Source organism: Carassius carassius, chromosome 13, assembly GCF_963082965.1.
Source record: "Carassius carassius chromosome 13, fCarCar2.1, whole genome shotgun sequence".
Taxonomy (NCBI): Eukaryota; Metazoa; Chordata; class Actinopteri; order Cypriniformes; family Cyprinidae; genus Carassius; species Carassius carassius.
The window spans coordinates 18,379,475-18,397,016 of NC_081767.1; the positions used below are offsets into that span (position 1 = coordinate 18,379,475).

General features: G+C 38.0%; 1 protein-coding gene across 7 annotated transcripts in view; it reads right to left on the reverse strand.

Annotated features, from left to right (window-relative positions):
- LOC132156022 (ryanodine receptor 1-like) overlaps nucleotides 1–17,542 on the reverse strand; it is a 113,963-nt gene that overhangs the window by 55,146 nt on the left and 41,275 nt on the right. For all 7 annotated transcript variants that reach the window (XM_059564829.1, XM_059564827.1, XM_059564825.1 and 4 more), the window contains 31 exons: nucleotides 16,734–16,920; nucleotides 16,524–16,659; nucleotides 15,813–15,908; nucleotides 15,582–15,700; nucleotides 15,358–15,491; nucleotides 15,012–15,253; nucleotides 14,742–14,934; nucleotides 13,907–14,123; nucleotides 13,717–13,821; nucleotides 13,507–13,610; nucleotides 13,323–13,406; nucleotides 13,074–13,233; nucleotides 12,691–12,838; nucleotides 12,299–12,504; nucleotides 11,962–12,136; nucleotides 10,199–10,407; nucleotides 9,757–10,109; nucleotides 8,885–9,011; nucleotides 8,609–8,769; nucleotides 7,827–7,989; nucleotides 7,647–7,733; nucleotides 7,323–7,549; nucleotides 4,666–5,110; nucleotides 4,034–4,576; nucleotides 3,501–3,701; nucleotides 3,301–3,412; nucleotides 2,930–3,073; nucleotides 2,501–2,774; nucleotides 2,112–2,229; nucleotides 1,838–1,970; nucleotides 1,038–1,132 (listed from right to left, as the gene is read on the reverse strand). In XM_059564829.1, the coding sequence (XP_059420812.1) occupies nucleotides 1,038–1,132; nucleotides 1,838–1,970; nucleotides 2,112–2,229; nucleotides 2,501–2,774; nucleotides 2,930–3,073; nucleotides 3,301–3,412; nucleotides 3,501–3,701; nucleotides 4,034–4,576; nucleotides 4,666–5,110; nucleotides 7,323–7,549; nucleotides 7,647–7,733; nucleotides 7,827–7,989; nucleotides 8,609–8,769; nucleotides 8,885–9,011; nucleotides 9,757–10,109; nucleotides 10,199–10,407; nucleotides 11,962–12,136; nucleotides 12,299–12,504; nucleotides 12,691–12,838; nucleotides 13,074–13,233; nucleotides 13,323–13,406; nucleotides 13,507–13,610; nucleotides 13,717–13,821; nucleotides 13,907–14,123; nucleotides 14,742–14,934; nucleotides 15,012–15,253; nucleotides 15,358–15,491; nucleotides 15,582–15,700; nucleotides 15,813–15,908; nucleotides 16,524–16,659; nucleotides 16,734–16,920 (5,698 nt within the window). The remainder of the gene's footprint in view (nucleotides 1–1,037; nucleotides 1,133–1,837; nucleotides 1,971–2,111; nucleotides 2,230–2,500; nucleotides 2,775–2,929; nucleotides 3,074–3,300; nucleotides 3,413–3,500; nucleotides 3,702–4,033; nucleotides 4,577–4,665; nucleotides 5,111–7,322; nucleotides 7,550–7,646; nucleotides 7,734–7,826; nucleotides 7,990–8,608; nucleotides 8,770–8,884; nucleotides 9,012–9,756; nucleotides 10,110–10,198; nucleotides 10,408–11,961; nucleotides 12,137–12,298; nucleotides 12,505–12,690; nucleotides 12,839–13,073; nucleotides 13,234–13,322; nucleotides 13,407–13,506; nucleotides 13,611–13,716; nucleotides 13,822–13,906; nucleotides 14,124–14,741; nucleotides 14,935–15,011; nucleotides 15,254–15,357; nucleotides 15,492–15,581; nucleotides 15,701–15,812; nucleotides 15,909–16,523; nucleotides 16,660–16,733; nucleotides 16,921–17,542) is intronic.

Below are 17,542 nucleotides of genomic sequence, written 5' to 3' on the forward strand. Positions count from 1 at the left end.
TGAAAAATACATTATTGTATGACACATAATTTGTGTTTCACTAAAAAACTGATTTTGAAAGCTGAGACATAAGAAAAGTAGGCCTCCTAAAACCTCAAAGCTTATTGCTAATGGGGGGCTGGCGCACTACAAATAACGAATGCAATGGATCATAAAATATTATTTCCAAGCATACTGTCCTCGTTAGTATGACACATGGTATGATTTCTGCTAATAATCCCACATATATTTGTAGTGTATATACATTTTATAAGTGAGCTACAGTGCCCCCTGAAGGAATGTTGATTGGCTGTGTGTTAGCTGATGTTAAGATAAAAAGTTGTTCCTATTCAGTCTGTTAATAAATATCATATTCTTGGTATTAAGTTGTTTCTGCGAGTCCTTAAAACTGACTCTTCTTCATCCCAGTAAGATGCTGCGGTCGCTCGGATGCAACGACATTCAAATCAATTCTTGTGGCCTGCATCTTCTCCCGATGCTCTTAATCCGGGACATATGCATGCGCAATGAAGGCCTACTCTCAAAATAATATAACTTTAATTTCTATGATTTCAATTCTCAAAACATTTCAACTTTATTCTCGTAAAATTTCGACTTTATTCCCAAACATATCGACTTTATTCTCTAAACATTTCGACTTTATTCTCAAAACATTTCGACTTTATTCTCGTAGTACGACTTTATTCTCGAAACATTTCAACTTTATTCTCATAGTATTACGACTTTATTCTCGAAACATTTAGACTTTATTATCATAGTATTATGATTTTATTCTCTAAACATTTCGACTTTATTCTCCTGGTAATACGTCTTTATTCTTGAAACATTTCGACTTTATTTACATAGTTTTACGATTTTATCCTCGTAACATTTCAACTTTATTCTTGTAATATTTTGAATTTATTCTCGAAGTATTTCAACTTTATTCTCGAAATATTACACAACTTAGTTTTTTTTTTTTTTTTACGTGGCACTAAAATGTCTGTACTGTACCATAAAATCATTAGATACAAAATACAATTTGTTCAGATCATTACCATATCAAGGTCTTGCTCTTGCAGAGCCAGTGCAAGCTCGTTGTTGTCAATGCAAGACGCAGCAGCAACATCCAGAGGAGTAGATCCACGCATACCTAAAAAGCAACAACAACAACAAAGTAATATTATGATCCTAAATTGTATTTTTTTTTTTAAGGAACTAGATGCATTAATTATTAACATATTTCTGTAACAACAGAAATTCTTTAACAGTAAGGTCTCATTTGTTAACATTAGTTAAAGGATTAGCTAACACAAACTAACAATGTTCAACATATTTTACAGCATTTATTCATCTTTTTCAGTGTTAGTTAATAAAAATGCAATTGTTCATTGGCTACTCGTGTTAATTGAATTATCCAACATCAACAGATACAACTTTGATTTTAAAAATGTATTAGTAATTGTTGAAATTATGAATTTAATTATTTAATGTTACTTAATGTTAACAAATGGATCCTCATTGTAAAGTCTTACTAAGAACAATAATGATAACCATGTTAGCGTCCACATCTACAGACAAGTTCTACTTATTACAAGCATGCACTGCAGTTATGTCGTCTACCCAGTCTGAACTGGCTGATCCCAATTGGCTGTCAATGTTTTAATCATTCATCAACTGAACAAAGTCATTCTGAAAGTCATTCCAATGATATCCTTCCTCTGTGTTGTTATCATTATAGCTGTGCTGTGGAATTCCCTATACTCAGAATTAGATTTATTGTTATAGTTATCACTGGTGTCAACAGATCCGACCATTATAAAAATCTGTATCAGTTAAGTTTTAAAAAGTGACCAACCCAGTCCAATGCCACTGTTTTGCAGCAGGTAAGAGAGATGGTCAAACATGGAACGCTGGTTCTGACGGCTGATCCTGCAGAAGTAGCACAGGAAGCGGCAGCAACTGGTCACCATTTGTGGGAATCGAATTTCCTATGGGGAAAAAAAGAAGTTTGTTTACCTTTACATCAGCTTCAATGACAGAGTCGGATCCTTGTCCAAGAATATCAGTTTTAAATGTTCAGTATATATACAATAAAAGGACTCTTATTAATACAGTAAACAGGAAAGTACCTTAGAGTCTCCTCCACCTCCTAGTACATTGACCATAACCTCCATGACCGTCTCATGCATGCCCAGTGCTCGCATCAGGTTAGGGTGCTGGTAGAACAACTTGTTATTCATGATGTTCCTATGAGACAGAAAACAATTTGTAAAATTTTGAACATTTGAAATACTACACTATACTAAAAATATATGTCCAGATAAACATACATGACTCTAGAGAAGTTCAGTGCATGAACACAAACAAGATACACCATAATTTGGGGTCAGAAACATTTTAATTTGCAATTTGCCATATTTGTATCAAATAAACAAAGCCTTGGTGAAAGTGAGAGGGAGAGAGAGAGAGGGGGGGGGGGGGATGGGGTGGCAGATATCCAGTCATTTGAAGTACCAACCCAATGCTCTGAATCATAAGCCTCTCCTCTTCCGGGCCCATCTGGACGATGAGAAGGGAGCGGATCTGTCCCAGGCACTCCAGCATGTCCATTGTGTCCTGTACAGACACAGCGTTGATGGCATAGGCCTTTGGCAGGGCACGGATCAGCTCTCCAAGAGCGTCATATTGCCGGTGAAGAAGACTGAACATGAGCCGCACAAGCTCAGGGTTCTGAATAAAGGACTCCTGTGCCCAGTAGATCATTGTGTGGGATATCAGCTCCTGTAAAGTACCTGGGGCATGGAATGTTCTGGAAATGTTAGACTAGCACTATGAATAAAAATAGCACAATTTTGAACTAAAAGCAAAAATATTGATCTAAAACTGCATCCATGATTTGAGGTGAATCTGAACAACCTTCTCAAGACGTTTGACTACATTTACTCACTAGGTTTATGCTCTTCCTCTGGTTCTGGCTCCTCTTCTTCCTTTTTCTTCTTAAAGGTCTTGATCTTCTCCACTAGACTGAGTAGTCTCCCTCTCAGAGACGCATCTACCTCTTCCATCTCTGCTTCTTCTTCTACGAAAACACCTGAGGTACAAAAACAAATATGGATTAGCACCAAATAGTCCAATAATTGTATTTATTTGTATTTTTTTTGTCATAAATTTTCAGTTAAAATTTTCAGAAGAAGACCCAGAAACTGAATTAGCTGTAGATAATTTGATCCAAGATGATTTTGCAACAATAGCTTCTTGGTGTTTAGTCGTTGTAATGTGGCTGTACAGCGATTTTTGTGAGATATTTTGGAAACTGACCACAGTGATTCAGGAGCTCAGTGTGGAAATTCTGGAGGGTTTCCCGCACTTCCTCTGGCACAGGGCAATCCTCATCTTCCGGGCTGTGCTTAAAGTTAGTCAACAGGAAAACCTACATATATGCACATAATCAGTTAATAGTCTCCCTGAAAGCAACTAAAATTATTTGTGGATTTAAAGTAAAGAGTTGTGTATTATACTTGTTCCTGAGGAGGAGAGCGAAACTCTCTGGTCCTGCGAGCGGTCTCTGCAGCACTCATAGTAAATGCTTTCATTAGGTCTTTATATCGTTCACGCTGGTTTGCCTGGATCTGCTTTACAAATTTATCAGAGAATGCCAAAATAGCCTCAACTCTGTGTCTGAGCTCACAGTCACAGAAATATTGTAGAAGGGTGCACATCTAAAAGATGAGAAAGACAGACAGGCAGAGGGAGACAGTAATAATAAAATATACCAACAACTGAAAATATACATAATATACAGTATATACAATAACAGACAGACAGACACACAGATATCGACAGACAGACAGACAGACAGACAGACAGACAGACAGATAGAAAGATAGATAGATAGATAGATAGATAGATAGATAGATAGATAGATAGATAGATAGATAGATAGATAGATAGATAGATAGATAGATAGATAGATAGATAGATAGATAGATAGATAGATAGATTGTATAAACAGACAGACAGACAGGCAGACAGATCTAGCGATTAAACTTGCCTGCAGTTTTACAGACTCTGGCAGCTTCATTTGAAGTAGTCCCTCTTCTGGTGCCTCCTCTTCCTCCTCTTTTTCCTCCTCTCCTACTTCTTCTGTCTCCTTTTCATCCTCCACTTTTTCTCCCTCCTCCTCCTCTACTGCCTTCTCAACCTCTTCTCCTTCCTGGCCCTCCTCCTTCTTCAGAGCTTCCAGCTCCTCATCCTCCTCCTCCTCCCCAACTCCCTCATCCACTGCTTCCTCCTCTCTTTCAGGCGATTCTTTCTTCTCCTTCACGCCCCCTGCTTCTTGCTTGGGAGCAGCTTCCTCTTCTGTTCCCTCTGTCTCTCCTGCCTCCTCTTTTTTCCCAAACACATTGGGATCGATCATCTTGAGAATGTGCTTGACATCTTCATTGTTGAAGATGCCCATAATGAGGAGGGTGCTAATGAGTTTGAGAATGGGAACGAAATGGAACTCAACACTGCCCCCAACAGGATCGCGCATGGCCTGGCTGCCATCTAACACTGCTTCGGTAAGCATGCTTAGAGCCTTGGTCTTGAGCTCCTGTAAGGGCAGAAAGAGCACAGATATTAACAAAGAGATCATCTATCTACCAACAATCAGGTTTGGACCCCACTGTATCCTTATCGTACCTGCAGAGGTAAAATGGGGCTAAGGGTGTACAGATCTGGGTCAGTACCCACAAAGTTGATAGGGGAGAAGTGTAGCTTGGGTCTGAGGCAGGTTGTGAGACCCACTCCTGGCAGATCATTGGCCGCCTCTGCATCCGGGAAAAGCGTGATGCTGAGCGTCTCTTCTGTCATGGGAATAATAAACTCACGATTAGTTCCCAATCGGTTGCGTTTGGCTGATTCCAGGTGGATACTGATGAGAAGGTCGTAGTAGCCACTGCGAAGAGGGCCTGGCAGATAAGTATTCTCAATTGCATAGAAGAGCTGTGATTCATCCACGTGGCTGCAGATGGCATGGGCTACACGGTTGTTGCCCAACGCACACACGGCACAATAAAGCATCAGAGTGTGATAGTGGAACTTCAGCAAGTCATGCTGCTCAGACAGCTCCAGGATGTCAATACACCTGCATACGAGAAAGAGAAACATGTCAACTATAGAAGAATACACAACAACTAGATTCAAAAATTTGTCAAGACAAACTTTGATGTTGGCTTGAGAAAGCCTGGCTGGAAAGAAATTTTGTAGTGTTCTTGGTGGTTGCCTGACAGCTGCTATGGTCTTATGGATGGTTGCTAGGGTGTCCAGGGTAAGTTGTTAAGGAGCTCATGAATCAGTGGATTGTGTACACGAATTCGGTCACTGTTGAGTTCCCTGACTCACTGCCCATTGGGACAGTGATCAGCAGCGTTGGGGGTAACGCATTTCAAGTAATGCGAGTTACATAATCAGATTACTTTTTTCAAGTAAATAGTAAAGTAACACATTACTTTATAATTTACAAGAAGATATCGAAGATACTTTTTCAAAAATTAACACTAGTTACTTTGTTTTCCCAATTATTGACTGACAAGTCTCTTGTCCCCATATTGGGAGAAATCGGAAGTACAGAGGCATTATGTGTGCTGTGTGAACATGATGTAGTTCTAGACTAAATGTGAATGTGCAATTATTCATCCAACTCTAACACTGATTTAGTATTCATCAAAATGAATAAAAAATGCAAACTTAGAATATGATGCAAACCTGCAATAATTAAATGTTAAATAACACAAATGTATATAAACCCATTTTATTAACTGATGTCTTTGCTGCTGACCTTTGATGATCCAGTTTAACCATACTAATAAGCAAAAATGACAGTTGTGCTTCATTGTATTTTTATTGCTGAAGACGTGAATTAACTTTTCCTTCAGCCTGAGGTTTATTCATTAAACTTTTTGGTGTGAAAGGGCTTTTACATTTGCTATAAATACTACTTCTTATATTAAAAACAATCAATCCCTGCTCATATTTAAAAAGTATCGAAACGTAACGTAACACATTACTTTCCATAAAAAGTAACTAAGTAATGTAATTAGTTACTTTTGTAGGGAGTAACGCAATATTGTAATGCATTACTTTTAAAAGTAACTTTCCATAACACTGGTGATCAGTGAAATTCCACAACAATTCGTACAACGTCAATGGACAACATAGTAGAACGTCATCACTGGAATTAATGAACAACAGGCAGGGCCAACTAATTTTTATATAAATTGTTATTCTCTTTAAACACATCATTTTGTTAAATGTTCTTACAACATTTCAGCCGAATATTATTTATAAATATTAATTAGATGTGCTCAGTACCTGTCTAGCGATGTGTGTTTATGTTCAAATATAATAATAAAAAAGGTCTGTTTTCTCAGATCTTCTATCCCATGTCATTATATTTATTGAGTTGGCTCATGTGGTTTTTGTGTTTCACGCTTCAGAAATGTGATGTTATTTCTGGTAAGGGAGCATAGTGAGCACCGATGCTCCAGAGTTTTTGCAGTGCATTGTGGGATTTTTCAGGGAGCAAACATTCCAGTGCTTTGGAAGCTTTTTGCGATTGAGACAGCCCTTAAAATGGCTGACTCCCTGATCAGTACCCTGACTACTGATCAAGGGAGCTGATTGAGACGCACCCATAGTCACTGCTTGGTGGTTAATAGGATGTTCCTATGCAGCTGCTGGGATGGTTGCATAGGCTTTTGCTGGGTGGTTGCTAGGGTTTTGCTATTTGTTTGTTAGGATTTTCTGGGTGGTTGGTAAGCAGTTGCTAGGGTGTTCATGGTCATTGTTAGATGGTTGCTAAGTTGTTGCTATGCAGTTTCTAGAGTATTGCTACTTGGTTGCTTGGGTGTCCTGGGTGGTTGCTAGGCAGATAGATGAAGGTCTGACTGAAGGTCTGGAATTCATGGCAGCTTTCTTTGGCCAAGGCCCGTCTATGAGGCCATTTGGCTGACATGTCAAACAGCCAGTCACAGTTCGTTTCGTTCATCGTCACGTTTCGAGGCGTGGAAATGTTGCCACAATAACAGACCTGTGTGTAAAACTCTTATACGTATTTTAAAGAATCTGTGCCATGAACTTTAAATATTTCACATACTTTTGAAAATCCAGCATTTAGTTGACCCTGATAAGCCTTCGTCATCACAGTTCTAAACATGACGTCTTTCTTCTTTTGTGACCTTAAACCAGCTAAGAACAGCCAACCAGCTTAGGCTAGTTTTAACTGGTTCTGCAAGGTATTGTTTTCGATTGTGATTTTTAATTTTTTTTATTTTTGTTCTTGTCTTGTTCTCCTTTACCTGTTCTCTTCAGGTATATGCAGAGCCATCATGGTGAGAGGCTCTGTACATTCCACCATCCAGCCATGCCTCTCGCTCACCCGCCCCACTTTTGGATTCAGGAAGTGGTTTGGCATCCGACTCCAGATCACAGGAGTCAGCATCTCAACATCCAGTCTAGGAGGACACTGGGGCACTGGGTTCTTGCGCTCACTACGGAACATTGCCGCCGAAAGAGGCATGATATTCTATGGGATGGAGAAAAAAGGCTACAAATTTTCAGTAAAGGTTTTTCTAAAAGAAGGCTGATGAATTTTAGTGCCAGAAGTAGAGGATAGTGAAGACCTTGAGTTTTCCTAGTTCCAGCTGCAGCATGTTCTGGCTGGTCGGCAATACAAACACAGCTGGAAACAGCTTAGTGTTGGGCTCCACCTGAGAAAGCATATGTATACTTAATCAATTCAAAAGATGAGCATTTTTAAGTGACACTACAGTTCCTCCTTTGAAGAGATGTCCTTTGCTTACCTGGTAGAAAGTGTTGATCTCTTTCCCATTGGCTGTGAAATTCATGAGACCTGTTGCCAGGTCAACCAAGCAACCAATCACCAGATCCTCTTGGCTGAATCTCTGCTGGGTGTTGCTGCCAAACTCTCCTCCCCACACCATATAGCAGTTACTCCTCCTCATACTGATAAGCAAACAGAATAACATAAGTATCACATTCCTGAGTGATTAATGAACAAATTTTTTAAGCTTTGTAGCTTAATCAAAGTTCTACAATACCAATAAAAAGTTTATGGTCTTCTTGTGGTTCTTTCTTTCTATTTAAAATTTTTATTCAGAAAGGACACATTAATTTATATTTAAGAATTATATTTCAAATAAATTCAGTTCTTTTCAAATAAATGCTGTTTATTGAGCACTAAAACAATCTTTTAGAGTAATTGTGACACACAAATAGTGGAGTTTGCGCTCAAAATAAGAACTATTTGCCAGAGACACTGGAAATTTAAAATATATCCTCTGAAAACTCTTACTATTTAATTTGGTTCTCATATTCATTTATCTTTTTTCAAGGCTGTTTACATTTTTCTTGAAAATCAAGATTAAATTAAATTACTTCCTACCTATTCTGGTTGGTGACTGAACTAGGCCACCAGTGCACCAAAATCAATATTCACCTACATCACCTCACTATACCGAACATGTTTTTTTAACTAAATGCTTCTTGACACTGCAGCTTCTTGTATTTGTCTTCACTGGTCTACATTCCAATAACTTGACATGGCAGAATTTTGTCATCTCACCTGTCATGTATGTTGCCCTTGTCGTCTCCAACAGTCAAAGTGACAGTACGGACCTTAGACAGGTCAAAGTTGAGGTCATACATGTGGAAGTCTGGGGTGACCCAACCCACCCATACCTCACTAGGTTCTTGACCAGCGAAGATACGGACTGAGTAATAATACTAAGCAGTTGAGACAGGGAGAGAGACAAGCATAAGAAAAAAAAACAACAACAACAACAAAAAAACAAGTGCAAACAATGTGTAATATACTATAGATCTTGCAATGAAGACTAACTGTGGTCGTATTGAGGATGATTTCTGTGTCGTCACGATCGTCAGGCACCACATCCTCAAACAAACGGGGCATAATAGGTTGAGGTGGAGGAGTGATCATGGCTGCCTTTTTAGCTTTAAACAGGAAGCTGAGGGAAGAATTTTCAGAGGTCAAGCATGAACTACATTTTCTGGAAAAGAAGTGTGCTTAATTGTATTGAATGTGCACTTTTGGTATACTTTGAATTCATAAGGAATATAAAAAAAGTATTTTAAAATAATATAATATTAGTGAAATAAAAGGCCACTTAAGTGTACTTTCATGATTGTTTCTAAACATACGAACCAATCAATTGAAAAATCAATTTTGTTATAATGTCAAATTAAAAAGTACACTTAAAGTACACTTATTTGCTATGTTATTGACTAAAATACTAAAGCACATATAAAGTATTTGATTATAATTTTAACTATAGTGTTTTTCGCCAATTTTAAAGTTAACATATTTTAAAGGTACTAAATTGAAACGTCATCATTACAAATGTGTAATTCTAAATATATTTAAATATATAATATACAAAAGTCAGTAAAATGACTTTAAAGTCTATCTTAGTTTACCATGAATGCTTGTCACTACATTCGGCAATACACTTTTTTTCCAACCATTTTTCCAAGACAACAGAATTAATTAAGAAATTACATATTAATACAAACTTAAGTCCAACTTAAGTGGGGTCAAAAACACTAAAGTTGCATTTAATATAAATTTTATCTATAATGCATTTTCATTTAATTGCAGTTAACATGCAGTTAATGTCTGAAAACATTTCTTTTAAAGCATATAATTTCCTTAAGTCCTCTTTTGTAAAGTATGTAAAAGTTCTCAGATCTCACCCTTTCTTCTTTCCTTTCTCGGATGCAGTGTCTTTGTCATTTTCCTTAATGTCCAGAATATCTTTGGCCATAGATGGCTCCTTTTCCTTTTCATCCTGCTCTTTGCGACTGGCTGACTTTTTCAGCATCTCGAAGTCTGAGTGGGGGTCCACCTCCAGCACCTCATCTTCAGGGATGGTGAGGGTTCGTGTGAGGGGAGTGGTGCCTGCAGGCACCTTGAAGGTCAGGTGAAACTCTATAGGCATGCTCAGTCTGAAGAACAGCATGTCTGTGTTGGCATTTTGGGATCCGAAAGTCCTGTGGGTTATTTTAATACAGGGGGCGCTGTCTACTGTTCCATCAACCCGAGAGACCTAAAGGTCACATGAGAACAACAAAAAGATTCAGAGACTTTATCTATATCATTAATCTCAACTAAATGACACAACAATTGCTTAAATACCTCAATGTGGTTGTGGTCAGATGGCACTGGAATAAACTGGGGGAGGCTCTTACTGAACCACATTGTGATGTCTCTTTTCATGTTGATGGCGAATGGCTCAAAGCCTTCTTGGAGGCCACAGATAGCGAAGTAGCGTAGGCTGCTAACATTCTGACCAAGGTTAATACGGCTAACCTGAGAAAGACCCAAAGTGCAGACTGGAATAAAACCTGGAGGGAGAAGAACAAAAAGAAGAAGCTGATTTATTGTAGAGGTGGAGGGAGAAGGTTATAAATACAACATAGTATTGCAATATTTTGAATGGCAATTGTTCTAATATACAGACGCAAGGCAGCCTACTGATCTTTTATTGCAAATATGAATTGAACTTTTGACACTAGAATAATAACTGCTCTTACAGTCTATAGTGCTGTTTGATTTAGATTTTTTTCAAAGAGGTATGCATATGAGAAATAAATCAAAAAGCACCTTTTGTGTTTAAATCCAATGTTTACATTTATTTTTAGATTTTTTACCAAGGAAGAGATGAAGGAGATGGATATGACACATAAGAATTTGCAAGGAGTGTGGTATGAATATAAAACACTCCGGAAATACTACAAACAGGAGGACTTATCATCACACACTAGCATTAGCCTTAGCAAAGAATGGCAAAGCTGACATTAAGCTACTTTTGGGACTTTAACCATTGAAAAAAAAAGGTATTAAATCATTATGTATGTTTTCGGCAATTCTCATGAAGTTGCAAAATGTTTAAAATTGCAAGACTATCAAATTGTGACTTAAGAATCAAGATAACTTTTTAACGTGGGGCCGGTAGCATCGTTGGCATAAGCGTTAGCTAAGGATGGCAAAGTTTACATTGATTCAGCTTGTTGGGGACGTTTGCAGGTGAAATATATATATATATATATATATATATATATATATGGTGGTTTAGCGAAGTCAACAGCGGGAGAGAGAATCAGGAGACAAACGGTGAGTGAGTTTGGACGGAAATAATCAACACCAGTGTAGAGAGTTTGTGGGTGGAAAGGAAGAGAACGAGGGGTCGGCTTGACTGCTGACGATATCTTTATTTATAAAATACACTTTTACTGCTCACGTTGTCTACCACACCAACATAAACACGCTATTGTAATCACTTCTGGGTTACTTCTTCCAGGTCAGGTTCACTCGCCAGCAGTCCTTCTCTCTCTCCCCTACTCCTGTTTCTCCTGGCGTTATATACTCTCTCCACGCCAATTACTGAAACAAGACACACGTGTTGATTATTTCCGTCCAAACCACTCACTCACCGTTCGTTTCCTGATTCTATCTTCTACTGCCATTTTCGCAAAATCACGCCCCCCCCCGCCACATAGTCATATTCGATTTTGAGAGATACAACAGAAGGGTAGATTTTATTTTGCTGATTTTTGTGTCATAAAACAAAGGCCAGGCTATTCTTCACAAATTCATACTTTGTGTTTGATGGGGAAAATAAAGTCATACAGGTGAATAATCCATTTATTACCCATTTATCCCCATAATACAAAAAAATTAAAATCAATCAGAGCAGTAATCAGAAGTAAATTTTAATTACATAGCTTTTTAAATCCAAGATTAGGATTGATTAGTGTCTTTGGAAACAAACTTCTTGAAACGCAATCATAAAGTAACTACAGACATATCCTGACCAGCTAAATGACAAAGCTTATAAAAAAAAACACATAACCCCTCAAAACCTCGCTGATAAACAATGTTATAGCCTAAATCCTCACCATCTCCAATCTCAATGTCTTTGAAGGCCATTTCAGAGCCAGAATCGCTGATCAGCATCTCTCCGTTAAGAGTGAACATAATGTTCATTTCAGTGAGGTCTATCATGCACCCGACCACATCACCAGACTGCCATTGACGGCCAAATGGCTCATTACCAATGTGCCATCGCTGAGCCTGCAGGGAAACCAGAGGAGAGTAATACAGTGTTTATTGCAGCTATCCAAAATAGTTTGTCAGCAACTTGTGCGGCACACAAAATGTATTGCTCCAATTAGCTGGAAAGATGGTCTGGTGCCATATAACACAGCAGAATTAGATTAATATGACACCACTGACCCTGTTTCCATTAAAGACATAGGCCAGCTCATCAGATCCAAGCTCAACGTCAGAGCGGACGTTCGGTCGAGCCCAGCCAACTCTCATCTCTCCTGTGGTTACAGCCTCAAACTCAAAGTACCATTTTCCTGAGGTAACAGCATACTGCTTCTCTGCCCTGAAGGTACGCACTTTATCTTTACGTGCGTTCTCAAAACCCTGACCACCTTTGGGACAAAGAGAGTTTAGGAGTGCAAAAACAATACAAATCCAAACAAATATTTAGATCTAAAGCTGGGCAATGAATTTAAGGTTTGTTCCATATTCTGGATCCTAGAAGTGATCGTTTTGACATCCACTCACAGCTTCATTAATACAGACACTGGTAATAACACACTAAAACAAAGACTCACTGCTCTCCTGATCTGGGGGCTCAATGTTGTATCCGTAGCCAATCAGGGTTCGCACAGCGTTGTTCACACTGTCTCTATTTGTCTTCTTGGTTCTTTCGTCCAGCAGGTTGTATGGCACCAGACGGGGGTTGCGCTTATTCAAGATGTCCTGAGGGTCACACGGTAAGTAACAAGAGTAAAAGGGTTGGTCTTTCAAGTTTCTGAAGAATTGTAGTTCTCAGATATTCAACACAGTCAGACAATAAAGGTCCAAAATATGATATCTAATGTGTGTATGTATGTATGTATGTATGTATATAACTCGCTAACACAGCGAAGTTACAACAATTTTTTTGACAATTTTCTCACCTTTATGACATATTCAGCATAGTGTCCACACCTACCTGCACAATGCTGTAGGTCCATCCTTGTCTGACCCTGTCCCGTGCCCAAACATTATGCCCATTTTCTGCTAGTTTCTCCACCAGCTGGTTCTGATTGGGGGTCAGTTTGACATGACTGAGGTCTAGAGGAGCAGGTTTGTACCCGCTGCTCATCACATAACTGACCAATGAAAAGAATATTATGAAAACAAAAACCTTAGCCATTAAACAAGACCAATACTGCCTGGATGCATTCTGAGGTTTACATACGTTTTTGGCAGTTTGATCTTCCTCAGATTCTCCTCTGCTTTCTCATCTCCCATGCCTACATGGCATCCCAAAGCTAAGAGGGTTCTGGAGAGGTCAAGGAGAAAAAAGTTGGTGAATAAATTGGATGGACAGATGGATCCATAAGCAATGAACTTCAGACATTTGAGATTCAACAGACGCTCACTTCAAGGTCTCTCCAGACATTTGGAGGTTATAATTCCTCTCAGGTTCCGGAAGACTCTGAAAGTCCACCAGACATGGGTGCAACATCTTATTATCATCCCTGAACTGAGAGAGAGGGATCATTTAACTTTAATAAGGATCTTGAGTTTGCAAGTATGTTTGTACTTGCGTTGGTCTTTATTTGTGAAAGACAGAGACAGAAAGCTCTCACCACTCCATAGGTCCAACCCTGCTCAATTCGGGTCACGGCCCAGAGCTCATGGATGTTTTCTGCAAGCTTCTCTCTGATCCGCTCCAAATGAGGAGGTAGAACAATCTACAAATGATATTACATACACAGTATATGCACTGAGTCGAAGAGTTTTAGGCAAGCAAAAAAAAAGTAGTTTTTTTTAGATTACCTGGGCAGTGTCAACGGGATAGGGAGTGAATGAGGTGTGCGTGAGGGACTGCGTGGGGCCCAGCAAGCTTCTGACTCCATTAAAGTCATGTTTATACTCCTTAATGGGCTCGATGCGCATTCTGTCTTTGGGGAGAAGGGCTTCATAACATGGTGAGTAACCAGGAGGGGGCAAGAACTTAAAATCCCCATGCCGACCACCCAATAGGAAGCGAGCTCTGGAAAAATTAATTAATCATATTTTTAAAATAAAAACTAGTGATTTTAGTTTTCATTGTTTTGATTTATAAATAATTGTCTCGATCTTGATAATATCTACATTTTTGTGGTTGTTTAAAACAAAAGTCTCTTGTGCTTACAAATGCTGCATTTACTTTGTGAAATATTATAACAGTTAAAATAGCTATTTTCTTTAAGTTATTTTATGTAATGTATTCCTGTGTTGGTAAAGCTGAATTTTCAGCAATCATAGCCACAGTTTTCAGTGTCACATGATCTTTCAGAAATCATTCATATATGCTGATTTGGTGTTCAAGAAACATTTCGTACAATATTTTTTTTTGTGGAAACTGTGATACATTTTTTCAGGATTTTTTTTGATAAAGTTCAAATGAATAGCATACAGAGTAAACATAAGTATTTCAAAGCATCATAAATGATTTTAACGTCACTTTTGATCAATTGTATATACCCATGCTTAGATAAAAGTATTATTTCTTTAGGAAAAAAAAAGTAATGTATTATCCATTAATTATATACAAATGAAAAATAGCCAGCATCTTAATATTGCTGTATGCCTACTAAAAAGATTTTCTATGTAATAAAAATTTAATTACTTCACTCCAGCAGAGAAGCTAATGGCAGGGAAGAAGAGGCCATCTACATTGAAGTTCTCAAACATTCCCTGGACTGGATGTCCATTGATACGGAAGGAGATACTGGGTACACTCAGATCCAGACAGCAGCTCACAACGTCACCTGCTGCCAGGATGTGCTGGTTGGGTGAAGCCACCTGACGTGACACATGACCTACACAGAGCGAAAATATGGTTGAAGGACCATAAACACTCATTTACATATAAAATACGCAAGATCACTGCATTTACCTGACCACAAGTGAAGGCCATCAAACCCATAAGAATAGAGGTCATCGCCCACACCGTTGCCCCCCCAGCCCTCTCCTCCTCCTGGGTACGGACTGAAGCCCTCGGTCAGAGCCCAGCCAACACGCAGATGGCTAGCCTGAGCTGTCACAAATGCTTCCACATAGTCCACCATCACCTCAAAGTACCACTTCTTATACTGTGTAGAACCTTCACAAGTCCCCAAGAAGATATTGGGCCTCACGCTACAAGGAGTAAGTGACATTTATTGCAGTAAACGGTTTGAAATCTTTTCAATCTCTTTGATTTAGAGCACCTGCATGAACAAAAGCTGCACAACAGATATTACCTTGATACATAGTTAACAATGTTAGTCTGCAGCAGGAGGTCACGGCCCGGAAACAAATTTTCTGTGATGAGGTTTTGATTGGACCTCACGGCAACACCGTTACATACACAGAGTGAACGCAATACGTCTAAAACCTGACCAGACATCGGCAAAGGAGAGTGAGATCTTCAATGTGTTGCAAAATGATAAATGTTAGTTGACCTAAATCACATTTGCAGTCAGACCTTATGATTTCGACCGTGCTTGTCCAAGAGAGAAATGATAGACTTGATGTGATTCTCCTGAATGATGTTCAAGACTTCAGGACTTTCAATCAAAACACAATACAGCACCTCTAGGATGCCTGGAGACAAACAGATAAGAAAGGAGTATGAGAGCAAGAAGTATGTGGCAAAGTTTGGACTGGATTGCCAGTCATTTGTTGACCGTGCGCTGGAGCAAGGTGTTATAAATACCTGAAGAAGCTTCCAAACGATCCAGTTTACTGACCAGCCAGTCCAGGTTATCGCAAAACAGAGCACAGTTAGAACGGTTTCCTCTAATCAGTGACGCTGTGAAAACAGAGACACATTCACAAATATAATCCATCAATATAATCCAAAAAATAAATAAAAAAAGTAATGAAGAATGAAAATTATATTTATTTTTGAATAAGATATGCCTTTTACATGCTGTTCAATTAATGTTATATATTTAATAAATAATTATTAAATGAATGATTTATTTATTTATTTCTTCTTATGTCTTTTATGCTCGTCGTGGATGCATTTAGTTAATCAAAAATACAGTAAAAAACTGTAAAAAGTAAAAATTTCAAAAGAAAGAAAAGGGGGTGATATTTTTAAATGAGAAAAAATTATGTGAAATATTCATTTTAAAAGACTGTTTTCTATTTTATCATATTTTAAAATGCAATCATAAACATTATTAACAACTGATGACTAATAATAATTGATAGTAATCAGTATATAATTTTTTTTTTTCTGAAGGATCATGTCATCAAGAAATAAATTAGCTTTTAAAATGGAAAACTGAAATATTTCATATTATTACAGTTTATTGATCAAATAAAGGCAGCCTTGGAGGATTCTTTCAAAAACATTTAAAAAAAATAATATTTATTTTTGACTGTTAGCATATATTTATATTTATTTATATTCAGTCACCAAGCAGTTCATAGAGCAGGTTGACAATTTCTTTCCAGGACTCAGCAGCTTCTTCTCCGGCAAACTCAGAGAAGTGTGCAGCAGTATTGTATATATTCAGCCTGTCGATACACTCCAGCACAATGGTGATCATCCCCTGCAACAGAAAATAAACTTTAATTGTAAAGGGGATCGGGGCTGATTGTCAGACACACCCTCACACACACATACCTCTTCTTGGAAGAGGTTCTGTCGGTTGCGTAAAGAACGCAGCTTGGTCTGTTTCTCCTCATGTTCCAGCTCCTCCTCTGGAGGCCGGAAGTAATGGATGAGATCCTGCAAGGACAGGATCACTCCATCCAGTGGCAGGGACACCGGACCAGGGGATTTGTTCTTCCCACTCAGAGAGTCCAGACCTCTGATGTAAGAGAGAGAAGAGGATGCATGCACACACACACACACACACATTCACACACACACACAAGAATACATAAGGCAACTCTCTACAAATATTTTCTTAAATTATCAGTCTGAAAAGGCAGTTTTCGAGGTTTTCAGTTAACCTTTCTTACTAATTTTAAAGAAGAATTTTTATTATATTTATTCATAAAATACTTGTCAAATTTATTTATTTATACATTCATACATAAAAGCCTAAAGTTTGGGGTCAGTATTTTTTTTATGTGTTTGAATGAAGTCTCTATGTTCACCAAGGCTGCATTTATTTGATTAAAACAATATAAAATATTTTATATAATATTTATAATATATGTATTTTGTTGTGAAACGTTGTGACATGTTGTGAAATATTATTACTATTGAAAATAACTGTTTTCTATTTTAATATACATATACATGAAACACATCAAACGATCCTTCAGAAATCATATTAATATTCTGCTTCAAGAAACAGTATCAATGTTGAAAACAGTTGTACCGGTTAATATTATTGTGGAAATATTTTTTTCAGGATTCTTTGATCGATAGAAAGTTAAAAAGAGCAGCATCATTTTAATTTAATTTAATTATTTCATTTTTAA